Source organism: Mastigoproctus giganteus, chromosome 13, assembly GCF_048544385.1.
Source record: "Mastigoproctus giganteus isolate SK-2022 chromosome 13, ASM4854438v1, whole genome shotgun sequence".
In the NCBI taxonomy this organism is placed as follows: Eukaryota; Metazoa; Arthropoda; class Arachnida; order Uropygi; family Thelyphonidae; genus Mastigoproctus; species Mastigoproctus giganteus.
This window is the reverse complement of record NC_143587.1, coordinates 149,964,641-149,990,553: the sequence shown is the minus strand read 5'-3', so window position 1 is coordinate 149,990,553 and position 25,913 is coordinate 149,964,641. Positions and strand designations below refer to the sequence as shown.

The window sequence follows — 25,913 nt, the reverse complement described above, 5'->3', positions numbered from 1 at the left end:
TGAGTACAATGAATAATTGTACAGAGAAATAGAGTGGGTCAGTAAATCAGAATGTCTTATAATGGGGAATTTTAAGTTCCCAGATATTGACTGGAACTTATGTGTTGGTTATTTGCACACTCATAATACTCTTGTTATGATTATCAGTAGTGAATATTTATGCATTAAGAATTTTCAGATGAAGGAACTACTAGGTAGTAGTAGTAGGTGACATTGATCACGGTGTATTGATGCGGGATTTAGTTAAAAAGATGTAACTACCATCGAGGTAAAGGGAAGGGAAGTTTTTGTGTTCGTAAAGTTGACTGCATTGGTCTCAGTTTTTAAATTAAATACAATGAAACCAACTGATGATGTTACCAACAGCAAATTCTAAATGGGGAGCATTCAAGGAATTAATCATGTAAGTTATTAGGCTTTCGTAGCAACTGAGAAATACTGTTCAGGGTTTAAGCCTAAGTGGATGTCAGATAAACTAATGAAACTTGTGACAGAGAAGAAAAATGCATGGGATAGATATAAGATAATCTGTAGTCAGGTCACTTAGGTAGTTTAGGCAGGTGAAGGCAGATTATGATAAATCTTTGGCAGAGGATGCAAAGAAAAACAACAAAGACTTCTTTACTTATAAACTATTAGTTTATAAGTAAAGAAGTCTCAAATTAGTCCATTTGATGTTCATGGTTCGACTGTTGATGATCCTGCTCAGGTAGCTGACAAACTGAATATTTTGCATCCACATTCACACACGATAAATTCTGTGGGAAAGTGGAGGCCAGAAGTTTATCAAACACTAACAGAGAGCTAATGATTTTGTAATAACTGAGAGCAAAGTGGAGGAAAAATTGTTGAAGTGAAACATAAGAAAGGCACCTGGGGTGGATGGGATCTGTCCAGTTATATAAAAATATGTAGCAAAGGAAGTACCCAATCCCTTAACCATAATTATGAGTGCAACCTTGGATTCAGGAGAGGTCCACACGGACTGGAGATGTGCAAATGTATCCCCAATTCACAAGGGGGGGGGATGATAAAGTGACACAAGTAATTACAGACCTGATAGTTTAACTTCTGTTCTGGGGAAAATAATGGAGTCACTTGTTAAAGAAGCATTGCAGGATCATCTAGAAAAGGCTGCAGTTATAGTTCAGAGACCCAGCATGGATTTGTTAAGGGGAAGTCTTGTCTTACCAATTTGATTGAATACTATGATTTGGTCACAAAGGAACTGGATGCAAAAAAGAATTTTTATATATCATATACAGCAGACTTTTGAATGACTGGGGCACTTCTCAATTCCAAATAAATGAAAAAAACAACCATAAGTCATAAAATTCAAGTAATAAATAGAATAGGTTTAAACAGATGTTTTGTAAGTCGTAAGTAAATAAACGACAAGAAACGGTGTTATAAGTTGTCATTGGAAGATTAGTGTACCTATTATCTTGCAACCCCCACTGTCTTCGTATCTGCCGCCCAAAAAAAAAAAAAAAAAAAAAAAAGAGACCAAATGTTTAATTTGTTTTAGTGCATTGTGTTGATTGTTGTGTTCCATTGCACCGCAAAAGGACAAATTTTGTTTTGTTATGTATGTCAGGGATGTCGGATTTTTTTTTTTTTTTTTTTTTAATAGTAACTTTTTTTTCTTTTTTTGATCTTTTTCTCTTTTTTTTTTTTTTTTTTTTTTTTGTTTAGAAATCCTGAAAATGATGGGCAAACACAAGAGTTGTGCTTTCAATTAAACAAAAACTTGAAATTATTCAAAAGTTCGAAAATGGTGCATCTGTTAAATCTCTAAGGAACCATTATAATGTTGGTGACCAAACCATACACGACATTGTAAAAAATAAAGGGAAGCTATTAGATTTAAAATTGACATCGGAAAAAATAAAGGGAAGCTATTAGATTTAAAATCGACATCGGAAAAAATAAAGGGAAGCTATTAGATTTAAAATCGACATCGGAAAAAATAAAGGGAAACATCGTATTGGACGCAGGTAGTGCGTGGTAAGTTTTTTCATTTTTTATCTATCACCATACTTTTTATGTAGGTTGCTGAACACTTTTCGATACAGTAAATCCCCGACTTACGTTATGTTATTTATATATATATTTATATGAGTGAAGATTTCAGTGAAGGGGGACACATTTCACTATAATAACGTAAAAAATCCACAGAATTCCAGCTATCGGTATTATCACAAATGAATAAGATCGAGTTTACTACCCATTTATAATTAATTGCCCTAACAGAAAAAGCCCAATAAACCAGAAAATGCAAATTGTTTTTATTGTTTACTGACAGTGACCTCCAGAAATGCTCTTTAGTAAAATATGAGCTCGCGTGGAGTGATAATAGTGAGTTTTTGCCTTAACCCTATGAAGTTTTTTACAGAAAATTTTCATTTGACCATTATCATGGTGCTGAATAAGAGAATAAGTGACAGTGGTACTAGTAAATCTATCAAGAAAAGGAAAGCGATCGAGTTGGATCAGAAAATTAAAATAATAAGGATGTTTGAAAATGGCCAGACATTAATAACATGTAGTGTGCCGAATTCACTTTTGTCTGTGGCAACAGTGAACACAAAGGAGAAAGACAATATGAGAAGCAGTCATCACCAATGAAAGTCAATTATAACAATAAACTACAAAATACATATCAATTTTTACAGTTTAATAACATGCGGAATTGATGTGTGGATATTTGATGGGTATGGTTTCGTTAAAATAAAGAACTAGAGGTCTTGATATCTTTAACTCATTCAAACATTTTATTGAAAAAATTAAATTAAATTACCACTATTTAAGCTCGTATCAGTAACACCAGATGGAGCTAAAGCAATGACGGGGCATCTTAATGAATTCATTTGCATTTTTGTGCCAAAAGGATGATGAATTCCCAGATTTTTTGAGTGACCACTGTATCATCCACCAACGAGTGTTAGCCAGCAAAGGATTAAATACTAAAAGTGTTATGGACATCGCTTTCGAAATCGTGAATTCCATCAGAGGACAATCTCTTCGAAGGAGACTTTTTAAAATGCAACTCGATGAAAAAGAACCAGATCTGATATTACGCACAGATGTGAGGTAGCTGAGTCGGAGTAAGTTTCTACAGAGATTTCGAAATTTGCTGAATGAAATTAAAAATTTGTTGATCAAAGGGGAGATGATTATCAGCAGCTACAAGATACAGAATGGTTGTGTGATCTGGCTTTTTTGGCAGATTTTACCAGTAAATTAAGTGATCTTAATTTGGAATTACGAGGAAAAAATAAAAATATGGATGACATGATTAGTAGTATTTCTGCATATAAATGTCAATTTTTGGCAAAAAAATTTGACCATTTTGCAAATATGCAAGATCATTTGCAAAAATATCCTGTTTTTGAATTTAATAGTGAAAAATATGTTTCTGAAATTGAGAATGTTGTGGTGAAAATTTTTAAACCAGATTCAGTGATTTTAAAACGATTGCAGACATTTTTCAATATATTTCTTATCCATTTAATGTCGACTTAGATAAGAAACAAATTACAGAAAAAATAAATCACTGCGATTTTTCACATGGAGAAAATATTACTTGAAAATAAAATTATTACATTGTGAAACGATATTTTCCTAAAAGCCAGATTATCAGAAAAAGAGTTTTGGAAATATGTTTGCCAAGAAAAGTACCCAAATATAAAAAAAAAAATGCACTCAACTTTTAAATTCCTGTTTTGGTTCCACCTATCAATGTGAATCGGCCTTTTTGTATTTGAAACAAACAAAGATGAAGAATCATTCTACTCTTACGGACATGCATACAGAAGATTCTTTACAGTTGGCCTTATCAAGAAGCGTGTTTGTAATTTCATATTTTACACATTAAGTCATAATTTCGAAAGAATATCATATTTAATAGTATATTTTATACTTGTCGACATAAAATTTTCATATTTTGTCTTACGATAATTGACAAATTATTTATCAAATTGATTTAAAATATATTTCTAAAAAATCCATGGGAATTTACATTTAATCATTTCAATATTATATAGAATCTTAAACTCTTAAATATTATGCCTTGCTGCATTTAGTTTATTTAAGTAAATTAATTAATTACCTGTAATAGTTCTATCACAATTTTTATTTTTGAATGCTTCCATATATGGACATTCCAAATTTAATGCTCATGCATATTTAGTTTTAATATGCATGACTTGTACTTAAGTTGGTAAATTACTTAGCAACTTAAGTGTTAGCAGCCTAGTACTCTAGCCTATACATTTTTGTTTTTGTATGTTTAAAAAAATTCATTTTAATGTTTATATTTAAAAAAAAAAGCCTTGCAAATTGTGATATTTTCATTATATTGTTAGAAATTTGTATAACAAGTTGTTGTACAACTTTAAAAGAATAAAAAAGTAAATATTATCATTTATACAGTATGTAAAGGTAAATTATTTAGTCATATTTAAGGTCATATTTGGTTAAATTTAATGACATATTTTCATCATGTTTTGACATTTTTAAGGTCATAAAAATCCAAACCCTAGTTATAACAATTAGTGATTGTATGATTGTATAGGAATACTCGTAAATTAAAATCATTATGGCTGTATGCTTGTTACAGCCGTGATCTCGTTATTTCCATGCTTGTTATAACCAAGTTCGACTGTATATAAAATACGTTAACTATATATGTAAAAAGAAGTATGCAAATGAAGTGATATAAGCAATTGCATCCATTCGACTCAGTGTCAACAACGATATTGAACAATATGCAAGACAATGTAATGTATGTTCCATCTCTCTCTGCACAGTCAGTCATCGCACAGTAAGAGTTACTCATCTGCCTTCCTAAATCCCATGTGTCTTTCAAAGTACTGAACTGTGAACAGAATTTTCATATTTCGATCTGGATTATCTCACATCCAGATTAACTGTAACCGGATTAGTGAGGGTTTACTGTATGTATACATATTAGTATTAGTTGAGGCATATGATGCAAGAAAGAAAGCTTATATAGCATCAACAAAAAAAAAAAAAAAAAAAACCTTCCATTTCATCCATCCGGTCACTCCAAATGTTTATCTGGTTCAGCCTTAAATTTATTAAAGCTGTCAACTTTGACAACAACTGATGGAAGTCTATTCCAGCAATCAAATATCCGCTGGCTAAAGGCAAACATACACACATCTATTCGACAACTGTCTTTCTCCAATGCCGACCGGGCTAGCCGGGTGGGTAAAGCGCCTGCCTGGCAACCCAAAGGTCGCGGGTTCGAATCCCGCCTCAGGCTTGGATCAAAGTACTGCAAAAAACCTTGGGAGGTGCACTATGGCCACAGAAGCCAATGTGCCAATAACTACCAAAAAAAAAAAATCTTTCTCCAATTTGAAGCTATGGCCCCTCAGGTTCTTAATCTGAGCAAGCAGAAGTATCCCATCAGCATTGAGCCTGCTCAAACTATTCAAGGCCTTGTACACCTCAATCAGATCATCTTGCAGAACGTAATCACATCCCTTTATTCCTTCCACCAGTCTTGTTACCCTTCTCTGTACTCATTCTAGCAGGCGCCTCCGTAGCTAGGTGGGAAGGAGCAGCAGTGCATAGCACACGCTTCTTGATTAGACTGGGGTTCGAGCCCGTCACCACCAAATACGGAGGATGCAGAAAGGTCAGGGAATGACCACCGCATATCCCGGAGCAATATGGCCTTAGTTGCTAATGCTCCTAAAAACCAAATAACAAACAAACAACAACTCGTTCTAGCAACTCTACATCCTTCCTAAAATGAAGCCTCCAGACCTGTGTGCAGTACTCAAGGTGTGGCCTGACCATTGCCGTATACACAGGGATAATCACCTCCCTGTCTCTGCTAGCAAAATTTCTATATATAATTGACAAAACTCCATGAACTGCTCTGGCCGCTTGTCTCCACTGCTCAAAGAACTTCATATCTGACAGCAAAATTACCCCCAGGTCTTTTTCATTCTCCATCTCCCTGAGTGTAGTACCACACAGTTGGTATGTTTCTCTTGGGTTACTGCTACCCATATTACTGTGCATTTATCAATGTTAAACTTCAGTTGCCACTTCTGAGCCCATCTGCCTAACTTTTCATGATGCTGTTGCAGTAGCATACTGTCTCTACTGTCATTAACAACCCTACCAACCTTTGTATCATCTGCAAGCTTGGACATTAAGCCTGATATATCTTCATCAATATCATTGATAAATACACAAAACAACAATGGGCCCAGCACTGAATTCTGGGAAACTCCACTAATAACATTAGTCCACATAGAGCAGTGTCCATTTATTACAGCTCCCTGATGTCTCCTCCACCATCCCTTTATCTATTGCAGCAACTTGCCCTTAATGCCATACCACTCCAATTTGTACAGCAGTCGTCCATGTGCAACAGTAGCAAAAGCTTTCCTGAAATCCAAGTATATGATATCAAAATTATTTTTTGCAAACAGTTACTTTGTGGCCACATCATAGTATCCAATCAGATTAATCAGACAAGACTTCCTCTTAACAAACATATTCTGTATTTGAACTATTACTGCAGTCTTGTCTAGGTGATCCTGTATCAAAACTTTAACAAGTGACTGCATTATTTTCCCCCGGAACAGAAGTTAAACTAACAGGTCTCCCCTGACACTTAAGGATGCTCCCATCATTATGGCTAAGGGTTTGCTTACTTCCCTTGCTGCCTCCATCAATATAACTAGATAGATTCCATCTGCCCCAGGTGCCTTTTTTATGTTTAACTTCAACAATTTCTCCTCCACTTTGCTCTCAGTTATTACAAATTCGCTCTCGGTTATTGAATAAATCCTCATGTGTGAATGTAGATGCAAAATACTCATTCAGTTTATCAGCTACTTGAGCAGGATCATCAACAGTCGAACCAACTATGTTAAGCGACCAATCTGATTCATCCCCTTCCTTCTAAAGTTTACATAAGTAAAGAACGCTTTGCTGTTTTTCTTTGCATCCTTTGCCAAAGATTTCTCATAATCTGCCTTTGCCTGCTTAACCTTCTTTGCGACTTGATTACAGACTAGCTTATATCTGCCATAGGCTTCTGTGTTGCCTAATAATCTATATATGCATTTTTCTTCTCTGTCACTTGCCTTATTAATTCATCTGACATTCATTTGGGCCTGAACCTTGAAATATTTCTTAGTTGGTATGAAAAGCCTAGTAGCCTCTAAGAAGGCTTCCCATTTACAATTCATTGTTGGTAACATCATCAGTTGATCCCACTCTATAGAATTTAAAAACTGTCTGAGACCACTGTAGTCACCTTTACGAAAACAAAAACCCTTCCCTTTTTTACCCTTGATGATAGTTACATCTTTAAATAAATCCCACTTCAATACACTGTGATCACTGTCAGAGTGTTTGCAGATAAAGGAACCACTAGGTTCCTTTATCTGCAAATTCTTAATGCATGAATAATCACCGCTGATAATGAGATCAAGTGTGTTGCTCCCTCTGGTTGCCCCTCGAACATGTTACTGTATAAAAATAATCCTCCAATTAATCCGCAAAAGTCTTGCTAGCATGCAAATGACAACCCACAAGTTCCAGCCAATATCTTGAAAGCTAAAATCACCCATTACAAGACATTCTGATTTACTGGCCCATTCTATTTCTCTGCACAACTGTTCGTTGTACTCATCAGCGTCATTGGGCCTATAACACACTCCTACTCTTGTTTTCCCTTTCCTAGTATTTATATCACACCAAACAGACTTAGCATTGCACTGTCCACCCGTGTCAACTGGATGCACTTCCTTAGATTTTGCGTGTTTCTTAACTAACAGCATAACCCCTCCACCCTTCCTACCCTCTCTGTCCTTTCTCTACACACTGTACTTCCCAAATTCCAATTCTGCAGTGCTTATGTCTGTCTCTGATATCCCAACAATATCTGCCTTTGATGCCTTGGTTAGCACTTCGAATTCATCAAATTTATTTATTATACTTCTAACGTCAGTGTACATGCAAATATACATGCAGCAGTTCTTGCCCTTAGTTACCCTAACACAGCCCATGTATTTACTTGTTCTGTAATGACTCTCAGCAACTCTCTAGGCTGCTGCTCATTACAATAGAAGCAGTGCAAGAATCACTTTTGCCTCTGCCTGCGGCTACTGTTAATCTTTTGGTTTGTGAATCTATATAATGTTTCTAAAGAATAGGCTTCTGAGCCAGCAATATAGGCTTAATGCTGCTATTAGGTGGCAGTTCTCATATTTAGCCCATGGTGTAGCATATAGCAAATACATAAGCTCATACAGAAGCCAATGGTTTATATAAATCAGACTGTAATCAAGTTACAACGGAAGTTAAGGAAGCTAAGGAATATTATGGGAATTCTGTGGCAAAGAATAGAAAGAACCAGAAAAGACTTTTGTGCTTATATTAACTTTGGCCATTTCGTGTCAATGGGTTAACTGTTGACCCTGATTAGGTTGCTGACAAACTGATTAGGTATTTTGCATCTACGTTCACACAAGGAATACTTTAGGGGAAGGGATTCCAGAAGTTTATCAAACTCTAACAGGAAGCTAAATGATTTCATGATAACTGAAAGGAAAGTGTAATAGAAATTGTTGAAGCCAAACATAGGAAAAGCACTAGGGATGGATGAGATCTATCCAATTATTTAAAGGAGGCACCAAAGGAGTAAGCAAACCCTTATCAATAATTATGAGAGCATCTGTGGATTCAAGAGAGATCCTTATGGACTGGAGATATGCAAATGTATTCCCAATTCACAAAATGTGTTCAAAAGTTGACATGAGTAATTACAATCCTGTTAGCTTAATGTCTCTTCCTGAGAAAATAATGCAGTCACTGATTAAAGAAGTAATGAGGAGCATCTAGACAGGAAGCAATTATACTTTAGTCACAGCATGGATTTGTTAAGGGGCAGTCTTATCTGACCAAGGAACTGGATACAAAAAGTAATTTTATTATCATGTACTTGGTTTTCAGCAAGGCTTTTGATACTGTTGCAAATACAAGGCTGCTGTACAAACTGGATCAATATGGCATTAAGGGCAAGTTAGTGTATAAAGCGTTTAGGGCGTAAGCCTCAAACTATGGAAAAGTCTAGACTATGTATAAGTATAGTGCAAAAGCATCAATAACTGAAGTATAACTCCATATTGTGGAGTTATACTTCATAACTGTTTTACCATCATTGTATCACTCGGGTACCTACCCACCCAACGAAGAAGAGCCAAATAGTCCTGAAACGGTGCCGTCTGGGTGATGGTATCCGTCTGAGAATAAGTAACTTTAGTCTTCTCCTCAGGTGAAGTGTTACTTATTCGTATCATGCATTCGTATAGTGCAATATCATGGCAACTCATTGTGAAGTTATTCACAATATGAGGTATAACTTAAAATGATGCCGCTTTGCTAATATTCTGTTCATTCAGATTTGGCTATGTATTATTGATGCTTTCGCACTATACTTTTACATAGGGCAAGTTAGTGCTATGGATAATTGGATGGTAGAATGGGAGAAGACAGAATGGCTATGAAATGACACTGCTCTTCATGGAATAATGTTATTAGTGGAGTCTTCTATTGCTCAGTGCTGGACCCATTGTTTTCAATGTTTATTAATGATATTGATGAAGGTATATCAGGCTTAATTTGCAGATAATACAAAGGTTGGAAGGGTGGTTAATGATAGTAAACATGGTGAGTGCAACAAGATCTAGGAAAATTAAATTGATGGGCTGAAAAATGGCATTTGAAGTTTAATATTGACAAGTTCAAGGTACTGTATGTAGTTAGCAGTTCTCATTTCCCACCACCCTGGATGTAATACTTTGTAGTATTACATCCAGAATAGTAGAAAATAGACTGGGGAAGGGAGGTAATTGTTCATTCAGGTATGAAATTCTCTGACAGTGCAAACAGGTTGCCTGGAAAGCTCATGGAGTTTTGTCAATGATATACAGAATCTTTGCTAGCAACGATAAGGAGGTTATTATCGCTTTGTATAAGGATATGGTTAGGCTACATATTGAGTACTGTATACAGGTTTGGAGGCCTCATTTTAGGAAGAATGTAGATCTGGTGGAATGGGTACAGAGAAAGTCACCCAGTTTGGTGAAGGAAACAAAAGGGTTCTCTTACCCTTTTGAGAGAACCTGATGATCAAGGTTCCATTCATCATGCTGAATGACAGATGCATATTCAGTGGCAAACAGGTGAATTGCTGTAACCAGACTGGATGGTTGCACAAAAAAAAAAAAAAAAAAAAAAAGACGGGCAAAGATGTTATTATTGTTTGGGGGATGTTTTTGTGGACACCGCTGGGTCCCCTCATCCCCATTGAACACACCCTCACTACTGCATCCTTCCTCGGCAATGTTTTTGCCCTACATGGCAACCATGTATCCAAATGACACTTGACTCTTTCAACAAGACGAAATAGCCCCTTGTCACAAGGGCTGCATTGTACTGGAATGATTTGAGGAGTACAAGAAATTTGTGTACTTCCCTGGCCACCAAATTCTCTCATATCAATCCCATCGAACATTCGTGGAATGCATTGGAACGCAGCATTTGCCAGTCCACATCAGTGCCTCACTCCATTGCTGAAGTCACGACATCCTTCTGTCCATATGGTCCAGGCTGTGGATACCTGTGGATGCCTTCCACAGTCTCATAGTTTCAGTTCCACACCAGGTTCAGGTGGTTATCAGGGCAAAATGTGGCCCAACACACTATTAGGTAGATGGTCATAATGTTTTGGCTTGTAATATAAAAGCAAGGTATATTTGCATATGGAGATATGCAGATTCATATAATCTGGTGTCTATTTAATATTGATAACAAAAATTTAATTCTGTTTCTAAAATAATATGATTAGTGGTAAGGAGCTGTTTGGCCTGCTTCCGGTTTGAACCGGTGCAGCCTGAGACCCTCAGCATTTTATCTACTTTGGCCCCTAGCCAAAAAAGCTTGAATACCCCTGCTGTAATTAATAATTGTAATTGAATTTGCATACATTTGCCAATGCATTAAAAATTGAGACATATATCATGTTAGAATTTTGATATTGCTGTAATAAAGATTGATTTAATAAATGTTGGTATAATGCTATAAATATAAAATATGTAACTATTTTAATATATTAAATATTATAATTCATATAAATGTGGACATAATTCCATTTCATATATTTTGCATCAACCTTGATAGGAAAACAATTTTTTTTTCTATCTATCTAGGTTGTGCAGAATTTGCAAGAATTGCCTCTGAATCTGACAGTTGTATCACCTGGTCACATTCCTAACTGGGACCTTGTTGCTGATGCAGTAAACTCAGTAAGTCGCACTTATCGTTCTCCCAAACAGAGTAAGAATCGATACGAAAGCATTATTGTACCACGAGAAGAAGGAAAAATCTTATATGATACAAATCCCAAGAAGCAAAAAAAGACAAAAGGTATATATAAGGTAAGACCAAAATTTTATTGTCCTTCACATGACGTCCATTGTGAGGTAACTGTTTTACATTGTATGCTCTGCTCATTTATATCAGTTTTCTCTTATTTTTGAATAATAAATGAATAATATTACCAACATTTGTAAATAACTTCTTCAAAAGAGATCTCTATATATATACTTTTAAAATTTTGAGTATTAATTCTAATTTCTAATATCTGCTCAAAGGTACATGGTTCACCATGTCAAACATACTTAACCTTTTTTTTTTAGAGATGCTTAATTAATTATCATGCTGATAAAGGAAAATATAAAATTAAAGTAGACTACAGAAGCTATCAGACACAATGAATTATATCTGTGTTATACTTTTTTCTAGTGATGGGCATAATCAGATTATTAGTAGCTATGAACTACTTATATTAAAATGATATAATCGCAATGATTGTATGATTTGCTATTATCAAAATAATTGATTATGCCCATCACTACTTTTACCTAGGAAATGATTAGGTCTCCCATTTCCATAACATGTGCGAGACATCTATATAACAAGCACAGTAGTAGCATTGTTGTCTTATCCCTTTGCATACATAGTTTGGTATTCTCTTATGTGGATGATGCATATCTAATTCTTTGAGGAAAAACACTAGTACTTTTAACAGGTAGGTCCTTAAGGACATATTGGACAGGTTGGTAACTTGTAGGTCACTGTCACCGATTAGGGATAATTCATTTGGTTTTAATTATTTATCATTCCACCATCAAATAGAGCAAATTTGGTACTATCAAAAAGTTCTTGGACTTGCATATTAAAAATAACGACCTAGACACATTTACTTCTTGAGTAACAATGCAGCTTTTGCTACTATTGGTGCAGTTGCTGACAGCAGTTCTGAATGGTGCAGAAAACATCTTGAGTTGTGTCAGTAACCACTGCAGAGACAGTGGTCTCATAAATAGATAGTTGAGGGGATAAATGGAGAGTTGAGTGACAGAAGAAAGAGAGTGGTTATAAACAGGAACTATTCTCTTCTTGGACTAATGTTATTAGTGGAGTCCATTGTATATGCTGGGTCCCAAATGTATTCAATATTTATGAAAAGTATTGATCGAGGCATCTCAAGCTAAGTTTGCAGATTATACAAAGTTCAGCAGAGTTAATGACAGGAATCAAGGAATACTACACTGCAACAAGACCTAGAAAAATTGGATGGACAGACTGAGAAGTGGCAATTATGGTTTGGCATTGATAAATGCAGAGCACTGCATATGGGCAGCAAAAATCCCAGAATAACATACACTGATGAGCAAAAACATTATGACCAGCAAGTTGTTATGCAAATCGAAGCAACTGAAGGTGAACTACAGCACATGTGCGGGGCAGGACACCTTATAAAAAACACCTGATACTGAGCTCCATTAATGTGTTACTCTTGTTCTTCAGATGGGAAAGGCAGTAGACTTAAGTGAGTTTGACAAAGGCCAAATTGTAATGGCCAGACGACTGGGTCAGAGCATATCTGAAATGGCACGCCTGGTGGGGTGCTCATGGTCAGCCGTGGTTAGTACCTACCAAAAGTGGTCTGAGGAGGGGAATCCACGAAACACCAGCTAGGTGTTGAACAACCACGGCTCATCGATGCTCAAGGTGAGCGAAGGCTCTCCTGGATGGTACGAGGCAACAGAATGGTGAATGTAGCACAAATCACCAGTAATTGGAATGCTGGTGGCAGGAGAACCCTCCAAAAAATGGGACTGCATAGCCACAGACAGCTCTGAGTGCCTGTGCTAACCATGGTTCACCAGCAACAGCCCCTACAATGGGCACGTGAGCATTGAAACTGTGATTGGAAGAAGGTCGTCTGGTCTGATGAATCGTGTTTCCTGTTGCACCATGTGAATGGCCGGGTATGCATACGTTGTTTGCCTGGGGAAGTGATGGCGCCTGGATGCACCGTGGGACCAAAACAAGCCAGTGGCAGCGGTGTCATGCTTTGGGGCAATGTTCTGCTGGGATGGTCTGGATCCAGTCATCCATGTGCCGGGCACTCTGATGTCTACCACCTACCTAAACATCATTGCTGACCAGGTACACCCTTTCATGGCAACGGTCTTCCCCTCTGGTGGTGCTGTCTTTCAGCAGGATAATGCACCATGCCACACCGCCTGAATTGTTCGAAACTGGTTCGCGGGATGTGAGGAAGACTTCTAGGTATTGCCCTGGCCTCCAAATTCCCCAGACATCAATCCCATCGAACATCTGTGGTTTGTGTTGGAACAGCAACTCCAATCTGTGGTATCTCAACCACGGACCTTAAATGAGTTAAAAGGATCTGCTGGTTACATGTTGGTACCAGATACCACAAGTCACATTTAGAAATCTTGTAGCGTCCGTGCCTTGCTGGGTATGAGCTGTTTAGGCTGCACATGGAGGACCAACATCATATTAGGGAGGTGGTCATAATGTTTTGGCTCATCAGTGTATACCAGTTGGGTGTTAATACACTCAAGGTAGAGAGAATGAAAGATACCTAGAGTTAATTTGTAAAGTGAAACATAAAGTTTCATGAGTAGTACAGACAGGCTGCTAGGACAGCTCATGGTGTTCTGTTAATGACATATGGGAATTTTTCCAGTAGGGACATTTTTCCATTGCACAAGGTAATGGTTAGACCACACCTTGAGCTGCGTGCAGGTGTGGAAGCCTTATTTTAAGAAGGATGTGGATCTCTTGGAATAGGTGCAGACAACAACACAACAGAGTCTTAAGCTCAAAGTCACTGTTGTTGTTATTTGGTTTTTAGGAGCATTAGCAACTAAGGCTATATTGCTCCGGGGATATGCATTGGTCATTCCCTGACCTTTCCGCATCCTCCGTATTTGGTGGTCACGGGCTCAAACCCCTGTCTAATCAAGAAGCATGTGCTATGCACTGCCACTCCTGCCCACCTGGCTACAGAGGTGCCATCAAAGTCACAGAAGGTTACTCTAACTGTAACTGACTTACTGGTTTTACTGCATATGATAATATCAGTACTAATTTTAGTACTGATATTATCATATTATGTAATTTTATAATAGTATACAATATAAGTATACGGAGTGATTCACTACCAGTGTGACAAACTTGCAGGAGGTATAGGGGGGCACAAAGACAAATCGGAATCACATAGCATTGCAGGGTCCGAAATGCCTTCGTCATTCGGTAGAGGACGTTGAAGGGGAGGTCGCGTGAACAGCAATCCCGCTGGAAGTCAGCATTTGCGAACTGTTTCTGTTGAAGAAACCAAGTAGCAAAAGTCCTCCAGAGTGGATAATCCACAGGCTCCAATGATTGGACGCGTTGCAGATGGTATGAACTGATTTGGTTTGTTGACAGTATTCTCCATACAGTGGATTGGGAAATACCCAATCGTTGGCCTATCGCTCAAGTACTCGAACTCGGATTGCCTTCTGCAAGACATTCTCCTCATTGTCTGGCGTCCTCGTCGTTCACTCTCGATTCATGGTACCTCTCGTGAAACAACCAGTCTCACATAACCTTCTGTGCACATGTGCGAAAATCGTATAATGAGGAGCACGCCTGTGCGGGAACCGTTCCTGGTACAAACGCAGAGCAGCGCGCCCGTTACAGTCCGCAGCTCCATATGCGAGGTGCATATTGGCCAATTCAACGTTTGAATACTCGTCCATCCTACTGCCTCGGGAACCGGTTCGCAAATGCTGACTTCCAGCGGGATCGCTGTTCACGCGACCTGCCGTTCAACGTCCTCTATTGCATGACGAAGGCATTTTGGACCCTGAAATGCTATGTGATTCCGATTCATCTTTGTGCCCCCTACACCTCCTGCAAGTTTGTCGCACTGGTAGTGAATCACCCCTGTATAACAGTATAATGTAATATATTATAATAGTATATTATAAATTATATTAATTATAAATCCTGTATTGTCAGTAATAATGACTAAGTACTCATCATCATCATTCTAGGGGCCTGATAGTCCTGTTGCCATAGAGATCTTTTTTCTCCACTCATCCCTGATTTGGGATTTTTGTTTTGCCTCACTGTAGTTCATTCTTGAGAGACGGAGCACGTCATTAAGTGGTGTGATTCTTGGTCGTCCTCTGCTTCTTTTCCCTTCAAGCTGTCCTAGTATGTATACCATTCAATCATTGTCTCCAGAGATGTCCTAGGAACCACATCTTCCTCTTTATTATGATTTTCTTGATTGTTCTTTTTTCTCAGCTACTCTGAGGACCTCTTCATTTGTCTTTTTGTCTCTCCAGTTAATTTTCATCAAGGTTTTCCAGAAAAACATCTTAATTCAATTCTCCTCCAGTCTTTTGCTGTTGTTGACCATGTTTCACATCCATACAGAAGTATACTCCATACATAAGTTTTCACAAATCTCCTCCTCTTTTCTTTGTTTATCTTGCTTGCAATGAATGATTTTTTTTTTCCTAAGTGCTTCTTTCACTATTGCAATTCTTTTTATTTTTGAAAGGCTTTTGCCATCCTCTTGTATTTTGCTTCCCTGATATACAAATAAACTTGTTCAATTTTCTTGTTATGTATTTCTGTCTTGTCTGGTTTTCTTTGATTTTTTTTCCAGCAGTCATTGTTGTCTTTTTTTTTGTGTTAATTTTGAACCCATAATCTAAAAAAACTCTTCCATTACTTCTATTGTGTTTTTCAAATCTTTGCTAGGGCAATTATATCATCTGAAAAATGTATGAATTGCACCAGAACTCCTTCTATGCTTATTCCTTTAATTTTACACTTCACTTTCTCTAAAGCATCCTCCATGTATAAGTTAAGTAGTAATGGTTATAATGCACATCATCATCATCAGCCATTTTCAATGCACTGCAGGATGAAGGCCTCTCCAGCAACTTTCCAGTTCCTTCTGTTTTGTGCAATGGCCATCCATTTACTATCCACAAAGTTGTGAATTTCATCTGTCCATCTCTGCCGTTGTCTTCCAGGTTTTCTTTTAGTTCCTCTTGGGTACCATTCTGTTATTTTCTTAGTCCATCTGTCATCATGTCTTCTAGCTATGTGTCCTGCACAAGACCATTTCAGTTCTTTAGTTTTAATAAGAATGTCCTTTATTTGTGTTTTTTGCCTAATCCATGTGTTTCTCTTCTTATTAACAGTCTGATTCCTAATATAATTCGTTCCATTCTCAGCTTCATTTCCATTCTTTTGGTGAGTGCCCAAGTTTCACTTCCATAAGTCACAGTGGGGAGTATACATTGTTCATTATTTTACATTTCAGACAAATTGGGATATTGCTCCTCAGTATGACTATATTTCCTGAATGTTATCCATCCAAAATTTATTCTTCTCTTGACTTCCAGCCATTTATCATTCTTACAGCCAATGACTTGTCCCAGATATATATATGACTCCACCTTTTCAATTACTGCTTCTTCAATCATTATATCCCTTTCTGTGGCATACTTGTTTATCGTTACTTTTGTTTTAGCCATATTCATCCTTTGGCCAAAATCCTTACTAACTCTGCATAACTGATTAAGATTTTCCTCTAATTCTCTGGGATCGGGGCTTATGACCACAATGTCATCTGCAAATCGTAAATGGTTTAGGTACTCTCCATTCACATTGACTCCTTTCTGCAACCACTCTAATCTTCTGAAAGCTTCCTCAAGGGCAGCAGTAAACAACTTCAGAAATATTGTGTCTCCTTGTCGAACTCCTTTCTCAATTTTAAATGTGCTACTGTCTTTGTCTAGTCTAATAAAGGAGGTAGTGTTTTCATATATTTTATTCAAAATCATGATATATGGGGTATCTGTGCTTTGTCTTTCTAGTGCCCAAAACATTGCCTTATGCTGTATGGAGCCAAATTCCTCTTCATAATCCACAAATGCCAGGCATAATGGTGTTTTATATTCATTTGCTTTCTCCATTAGCTGTGACATTATGTGAAGGTGATTCATAGTTGAGAATCCTGTCTTAATGCCAGCTTGCTCTTTCAGTTGATTCTCATCAAGTATTCTTTCTAATCTGTTAGTAATGACCCTTGTGAACAACTTGTAGATGTGGGATAACAAGCTAATTGGTCTATAATTTCCAGTTTCTGATTTATCTCCTTTCTTATGCAGCAAAACTATGATTGCATTATTCCACTGCTTAGGCGTCACACCTTTTCTAATGCACTTTTTGAAGAGCCTTGCCAGTTTTTGTGTTATGTCTCTTCCTCCCAATTTTAACAACTCTACAGTAACTTCATCTTCCCCCGGGGGCCTTCTGATTCTTCATTTTCTTCAACATATGTTCTACCTCATCAGGAAGAATATCAGGTATGTCATATGTGTTACTAGTTTGCGATCCATCTTCACCACTGCTGGCATTATTCCCTCGTTCCTTGTATAATTCTCTATAGTAGTCTTCTGCTATTTGAATTAAGGCTTCTCTGCTCTTTATAAGTACACCATCGCTATTCTTCAGTTTCAATATCATTTGTCTTTCTGTATTACTGCTCATGGCGGCTAATTTAAGACCTGTGTTTTCCCTTAATGCTTGCTCTACTTTTCTTGTGTTAAATCTTCTTATGTCCTCTCTGAGTCTCTTGCTAATGGCTTTGCATAACTCAGTGTACTAAGTGTTTCTTGACTAATTTTTTCTTCTTTGGATTTCTTTTCACCTATAGGTTTCTTGGGCTTTATTACTTTCAGAAAGTTGTAATATTCCTCATCGATATCTTGGTCCTGATCAGTCTGCAGAAGCTCAAACTTGTTCTTAAGTTCCAGTACATTCTGCTTTTCCCCCCTCCCTTCTGTTATCTCAAAGACCTTCATATTATTTATTCGAGAGCGCCTCCGTAGCCAGGTGGGAAGGAGCAGCAGTGCATAGCACACGCTTCTTGATTAGACCGGGGTTCGAGCCCGTCACCACCAAATACGGAGAATGCGGAAAGGTCAGGGAATGACCACCGCATATCCCGGAGCAATATGGCCTTAGTTGCTAATGCTCCTAAAAACCAAATAACAAATAACATTATTTATTCGAGTCAGTTTTTCCTTTCTTTTCTTACATCTGTATCAAATGTGCATCTTACCATTCTGTGATCACTTCCAACATTTACCTTGTTCAGGAGGGTAACATTATTCAAGAAAAATCTTTTGTTATTTAGGATGAAGTTGGTTTCATTAGTTGTTAATCCATTTGGATCTTCCCTGTCCACTTGCTCTTCACCCTTTTCTTGAAAATAATGTTCATTACTGGCATTCCACGAGATTCTCCAAATTCCACATCTTTCCCCTTTCTCACTGTTTTGTCCTTTTCAATCTTAGCGGCGCCTCTGTAGCCAGGTGGGAAGGAGCAGCGGTGCGTAGCACACGCTTCTTGATTAGACCGGGGTTCGAGCCCGTCACCACCAAATACGGAGGATGTGGAAAGGTCAGGGAATGACCACCGCATATCCTGGAGCAATATGGCCTTAGTTGCTAATGCTCCTAATAACAACAACAAAATCAACCTTAGCATTGAAGTCCCCCATGATAAGTGTAGTGGGTTTTCTGCTCATCTAGAAGACTCTCAATTTCGGGGTACATTTCTTCAGTCTTCTCATCATCATGGCTCGATAGTGATGCATAAATCATTATAACCTTTAGCTTGTGCCTCTTAGAAATCCTGAGTAGTAGTCTTGACACTCTTGGTGATGTAATTTTGAATTCCAAAATGTTGTTTTTTATATCTTTATGGACCAATTCCACCTTTGCTCCTTTCACTGTTTCCATTGGTGTACAGCAGATTTCCACTTGAATAACTTTTAAGTGATTCATTTCTTCTTCTTGTTTCAGCCAAAAAACAATGATATTCCAATTCACATTTTCTAATTCCTTTTCCAGCTCTAATATCCTGTCTTCACCGATGAACAATCTTACGCTGTAACAGGCCTAAGTTCAATTTCCATTCATGGCAGCCTGGTCGTACCCAGAGATTCTTAGCACCCCCTACTTCCATTCTGATCCTCTCATTGCCATAAGAGGGGGAGTGAAAGCCGCTGGGGACTGAAGGCCATTTGTTTTGTTGTGCTGGAGGGTTTGATCTTTTCCTCTTCACGCTGACCAGGCGTCTTGAAGAGAACCACTGTACACGTTCATTGCCACCTGAGTGACATAACAGGGCTTAGCATCGAGAAGGTGTGCATGAGTGGATTTTAGGGAAGCAGGCTAACCGGACTTCTCCTAAATCTTCTGAAATAGAAAGATATTGGATCCATTAGTGTTTTAGACTGTCTAAAAACACACAGAATGTCTGTTCCCCTCTAAGCCCCTGTCTGCACACCCCTGTCTTAACTCCTTTTCTTATCTTGGCTGTTACTTCATTATTTTGAAATTAATTTTTCTTGTTTGATTTTCATATAATTTTTTAATAGCTCATCGATCTCTCCAATCGAACTAAGCCTTCTTCATGGCTCTGAAAAGCTTCTCCCAGAGAACATTGTCAAATGCTTTTTCAAGTTCAATAAAAGCTATGTTGATGATTATTCTTTGGTCTACTATTGAACGTAGCACCAAAATGGCTTTCGTATTCCTCATCTATTTCGAAAACCAAACTGATCTTCACTTAAAAGTTGTTCTGTTTTTGGTTTAATTCTGTTTTTTTTTTTTTTTTTGTTTTTTTTTTTCAGTTGTATTTTGGATGCATGGCTAAGCAGACTTATGGTTCGGCAGTTTTTACACTCTGCCGCAAGGCACCTCCGTAGCCAGGTGGGAAGGAGCAGAAGTGCGTAGCACACGCTTCTTGATTAGACCGGGGTTCGAGCCCGTCACCACCAAATACAGAGGATACGGAAAGGTCAGGAAATGACCACCGCATATTCCCGGAGCAATATGGCCTTAGTTGCTAATGTCCTAAAAACCAAATAACAACAACAACAACTCCGCCACATTTCCTCTTTTTGGCAATGTCACTGTCCAGCTTTGAAAAAGTCATCACATCTTTTCCTTCTTCATAAAGTGCTTTTATGATATTAAACATTTCTTTCCTTGTTTTGTCTCTTGCTATTTTTTACAATTCATCTGGAATTTTATCTGTCCATGCTGCTTTTCCATTGGGGATCTCATTTAGAGCTTTTCTATATTCCAATTCTATTAAGTCTGGCCCCAAACAATCCTCTTTTACCTTGTGTTCTGCCTCCAAGGCTTCCTCACTTATTTGATTCCCATCGTAGAGGTCTTCCAGGTATTCTTTCCATCTAATTCTTATGTCTCCACTTCTTATCAGTAGTTTTCCGTCTTTATCTCTTATTGCTGTGCTTTTGGTTTTAGGGTCTCGAGTATGTATGGCCATCATTTTATATGCTATGTCAGTTTTTCCATTGTTTAAATTATCATCAACTTCATTGCATATGTCATCCCTCCATATTTCTTTTGCCCTTCTGCCTTCGTCTGTCACTTTATTTCTTAGTCTTCTGTACTGTTCTTGTCCTTCGGCTGTATTCTTTCTCCTGCTTTGTTTCTTTCTACAATCAGATTGAGAATTTCACTTGTTATCCATGACTTTCTTGGTTGTAGTCTAGTGTGTCTGATTACTTTGTTTGCTGTATCTTCCAGAGTCCCTTTCATTGACTTCCATTCATTCTGTTCTTTGTTGTTGTTGTTGCAAGTTTTGCATCTGTTTCTTTTGCACCCTCCTAAAGACCCCACAAATTCACTGATTTGCTGTAATTCTCAAGTTGCGATATGAAGTCAATCTTACATTCCGATTCAAGCAATTCAGAAGAGTTCGGATTTCAGTTATCATGCATTCGAATGATATTTGATTCTATCCTTCGGGGGGCTCTCATTCATTGTTTCTTTTTTTAAAATAAAAAAGTAAGTATTTTTCAGTTATAGTAAACGTATAATGCATAAACTTAATAGGAAGTTGGAGAGAGTTTACCAAAAAAATCTCGCACAGGGTACTGATAGACCTGGAGCCTGTTCTGTGTTTCTTTCTTGAACTCTTCTTACACTTTATGTCCTTGTGATAGTCTCAAATTCCACCTTTTATTCTTTATTCTTTCTTATGCCCTAGCTCACATCTTGCAATAACTAGTGAGTTATCACTTTCAATATCTTCTCCCGGATGACTGCATCAAGCTTTTAATTGGTTTCTATATCTCTTCTTCACTAAAACATAGTCAATTTGGTCAGAGCTGGCACAAGGGTTTCATGCATCCTAGGCGAGACTTAAAATTTGCTCCCCAGTTGTATTCTGTACCATTTATCCTCCTATCTATCCATCACCCTGCCTACCAACAAGCTTACCTATTCCCACCCATTCATTTGGAATGCACCCCTAAGACCTTTGCAACCTAGGTGACCACCTAGATTTGCCTAATGAATGTGCTGGCTCTGAATCTGGTATCTCTCTAGGTCTACTGGGGCCTTCCAGGTGAAGCATCATCTTTTTGTACTTCAAAGAGTGTGTTGCGAACAATTAATCCTTGTTGTTTGCAAAACTCTAATAGTCTTTTTCCCCTTTTATTTTTTCTTCCAAGTTGAAATGGTCTTGCTTGTTCATATGCCCCTCCTTGTGTTCTACCACTGCATTATAATCCCCAATTATGATTAGGCTTTCTTTGTCATTTACTATCCCTGTTAGTTTGTCCAGTTGTTCATACACTATTTCTGTCTCATCACAGTTGCACCTTAATCCACCATTATGTTTAAATCTACTGGGCTTTCTGCCACTGTTACCATCAGCACTCTATCACTAAGGGTTAGGTGTTTGTTACCCCCCCATTCTTTTGTCAACAGAAGTTCAACCCCATTTCTTCCCCTCTGTGTCCACCACTGTATATAAATCTGTAGTCACTGCTCCATATGTCACCGCTTCCCTGCCACCGAACTTCACTGACTCCCATTATTCCAATGTCCTTTTTCTTTACTTGTTCTTTGAGTTCTTCTAATTTTTCCACTTTCATCAATGTTCTTGTATTCTAAGTTCCAATCTTTATGGAAGTCTCATTCTTGTGTTTCTTATTGGTATTATTATTGTTGCCCACCATTTTGAGTCCAGAGATTTTTCACACCCCTGTCCCATTTAAGAGATGCTGTATACTTGGGGTCTTGGTAAGTTTTCTCTCCATGGTAGAGTAGTTTCCCATTTCTTTTGCACCATAGTTTTACAACCAGTTCTGTCATTGTGAATGTGTTTGTAAATATGGTTGTCACTGCCAGCAGATCTGTCCAATCAACACTAGTGTCACTTATTAGCAAGACTGCTGCCCCTTGCTAGCTTTCACCATATCTGGCTATCCTCACTTAGTTTAGCCTGCAGGTCAATGCAGTTGTCCAGGGCATGGGGCGAGGAGCCATAAATGAAAGCTGGGTGCCTTTGGAGGACCAGTTTCCTGAATTGCCTTCTAATGAATACATGACCATCTAGTTCAAAAGTAACTACCTCTCCGATGCATCCCATATACCCCAATTAAGTAGTAAAATATCTTAATTTTTATTAAACCCTTTATATTTTAATTTTTTTTCATTTATAGTTCTCATGAAATGCATGTTAATATAAATTCCGTATAGTAGCCTATTTTAGATTAAAAAAATTCTAGGTGAGTGAGATTAGGCCTCACCATTTTAAATCAGCTATTTTACTACTTACATTTTAGTATTAGTACTGTTCATGTGGTGCAAGGAGCCCTTAGGCTTTTGCTCCATTAGCCAAAAAAAAAAAACAAAAAAAACACAACTTATGTGTTTTCCTTTTTCCACACATGCTAATCTAGCATGCCTTTCAATTTCTTCAAACTGTTAGCCTCAAGGTGATTTTTTCCATCGATTAACAATTCACTGTCTAAAGAAAACTAGTGGCAACATAGGGCACCAAATTTGATGGAAGAAAATCACGTTAAAATGAAAACAAATGGGGAAAAAATACAAATAAAATAATGATCATTATTTCAGTTCCCATGCATATCTGGAGAAAATAAGAATTAAAATTCATCTCTCTGTATTACTGAGAATTTATTTATGTCTTTTTTTTTTTTTTTTTTTTTATAACATGGGTCAAGATAATCCACTCCACAATTCCTGTAAGCAATGTCTCAGCCACTCAGCAGTATGTTTCCCAGTTTATCATAGATCTCAACATGCTTTGTCTAGTGCTTCAGTTGCTAGCAGCTATTCTGTGTAATTCTTATTCTTGTGAATTGGTCAAGTCAAAAAATGCACCCTGGTTCTAGTGTCTCTAAATACTGTGAAAATTTCACCTTACCCCACCAATACACAGTGATCATAATGGAAGCACACTGCATTACAATTACTCCTATCTTCCCATTAATGTATACTTGCCAATCTTTTAGAAGTTGGAATAGACCATCAGGTTATATTAATTATATCAATATTTTTTATCAAAATATTTATTCAGTGATAAAAGTTAAATCTATTTTAGGAAATATAGTTATGTTATTATAGTTTATGTCAGTGTTTCCCAATATTTTCAGCCACTGCTCCCTTGATTTCAACTCACCCTCAGTGCCCTACCCTATAAAAAGCATTGTTCAGACTAGCAATTTTCTTGACCCACTAAGATAATAATGCAATGAAATTCAAAACAATAAAAATTAATTGCACATTTATTCAAAATCCAATTAAAACTTTTTAGTTTCATTAATTCAACAAATTTGATGAACTTGATCCAGTGGTATCAGCTTTTCAAAGTCTGGTAGTTATTTAGCAAGAGTCTTAGATACCACATTTAATAACTACTTCACTGTTCAAGAAATTTTTAGTCCAGTGGATGGGGTTGATGAGATGATACCAGCTTTCCCAATATCTGGTTTAAAGTCACTTAGCAGAAGTTTTAAATCACCAAGTTTAGTAATCTAGAGTCAATTTCTTTGCCTGGAGAGAAGTTGGATGACCACACTAAAACTCACGTTACACCAAATATGACATTGGAAATGCAACAAAAAGTTTCTTAACCACTGTAGTGCAGGATAGCAATCAGAAATTTCCTTCTATAACAAAAACTCTTGGTACAATTTATTAAACTTTGACTTCAGCTCAATGTCATTTTGTAACTCAATAGTTCTTCCTCGACGATCTACCCTAACTTCCTCGGTATCTGAAAATGGATTTATCACGCAATCTGGAATTTCCATCAAAAGAAAATCCTCAAATCCTTCAGACATATCTTTATGCAGCATATCCAAATGGTCACAAAAAATGTGCAGATCATTGTCTTGTATCCTACTTCTCTCTCTCTCCCTCTCCTATTTCAGGCAGACTCAGAAATTGGTATAGCTTGTGATGGCCTATATTGTACTTCAATAGAGTTAACTTTGAAATAAATCTAGAGACAACAGATTTGGCCTTAATAATATTGAGGTCATTTCGTTGCAACTTCAAATTCATTCTTTTGAACTTGCAAATAGCTCTGATAAATAAGCAACATCATGCCTGATCTCTTTGAGTTCATCACTGAGCAACTTCAAAAAAACTCCACAATATATCAAAAAAAGGTCATAAAAGCATCTTACAGTTGCTTTTTGATAGTCAGCGAACTTCAGTATGAAGCAATGTGTTAAAAATCATCATTCTCAACACAGAGTGAAATAGTCACTCGCTGAGAGCAAGGGCTTTAATTTTATTCACTGTAGTAATTACAGTGTGATTACTTGTGCAGGTGATCACTGAGGTTTCATGCAACCAGACGTTGGTGATGAATGACAGTGAATGGTAAAGGCAATTGACACTGCATTTTACAAGCAACACACACACACACACACACACACACACACACACACACACACACACACACACACACACACACACACACACACACACACACAGTAGCAACCAGTGTCATTGATGGTGCTCCATCTGCCCCTTGCCTCTTAGTGTCTGGGTAATATCCCACCATCCCCCTCAGAGGGTTGGTACAACCACTTTGTGAACCACTGGTTTATGTGAGGACTTATGATGGACATGTGCACTACTTCAGTTTAAAACAGGTGTATTTGAAAAGTGAAGCATTTTTGAACTTAACCATATTGGAGTTTTACACCAATGCATATTCATCTGTCCATGTGCATATAACAACCCAACTCCTATGAATAAGTTTTCATGAATAAATTTCATTAAAATCACATAAATAGAAATTTGATTTTTTTTTTTTTTTCCATACGTATCTCAAGTTATCAGTGATAAATGAAATTGTTTCAAATATTCAGGCATTACTCAGAAATGAAAGTTCAAAACTCTCCTTCCTACTGTTATTTGGTTTTTAAGAGCATTAGCAACTAAGGCCATATTGCTCCGGAAATATGCGGTGGTCATTCCCTGACCTTTCCGCATCCTCCGTATTTGGTGGTCATGGGATCGAACCCCGGTCTAATCAAGAAATGTGTGCTACGCACTGCTGCTCCTGCCAACCTGGCTTAGGCTCATCTCCTTCCT

At 37.4% G+C, this 25,913-nt stretch overlaps 1 protein-coding gene across 2 annotated transcripts in view; it reads left to right on the top strand.

Moving 5' to 3' along the window:
- dom (domino helicase) overlaps window positions 1–25,913 on the top strand; it is an 896,769-nt gene that overhangs the window by 646,247 nt on the left and 224,609 nt on the right. For both annotated transcript variants that reach the window (XM_090388005.1, XM_090388004.1), the window contains one exon: window positions 11,268–11,495. In XM_090388005.1, the coding sequence (XP_090244131.1) occupies window positions 11,268–11,495 (228 nt within the window). The remainder of the gene's footprint in view (window positions 1–11,267; window positions 11,496–25,913) is intronic.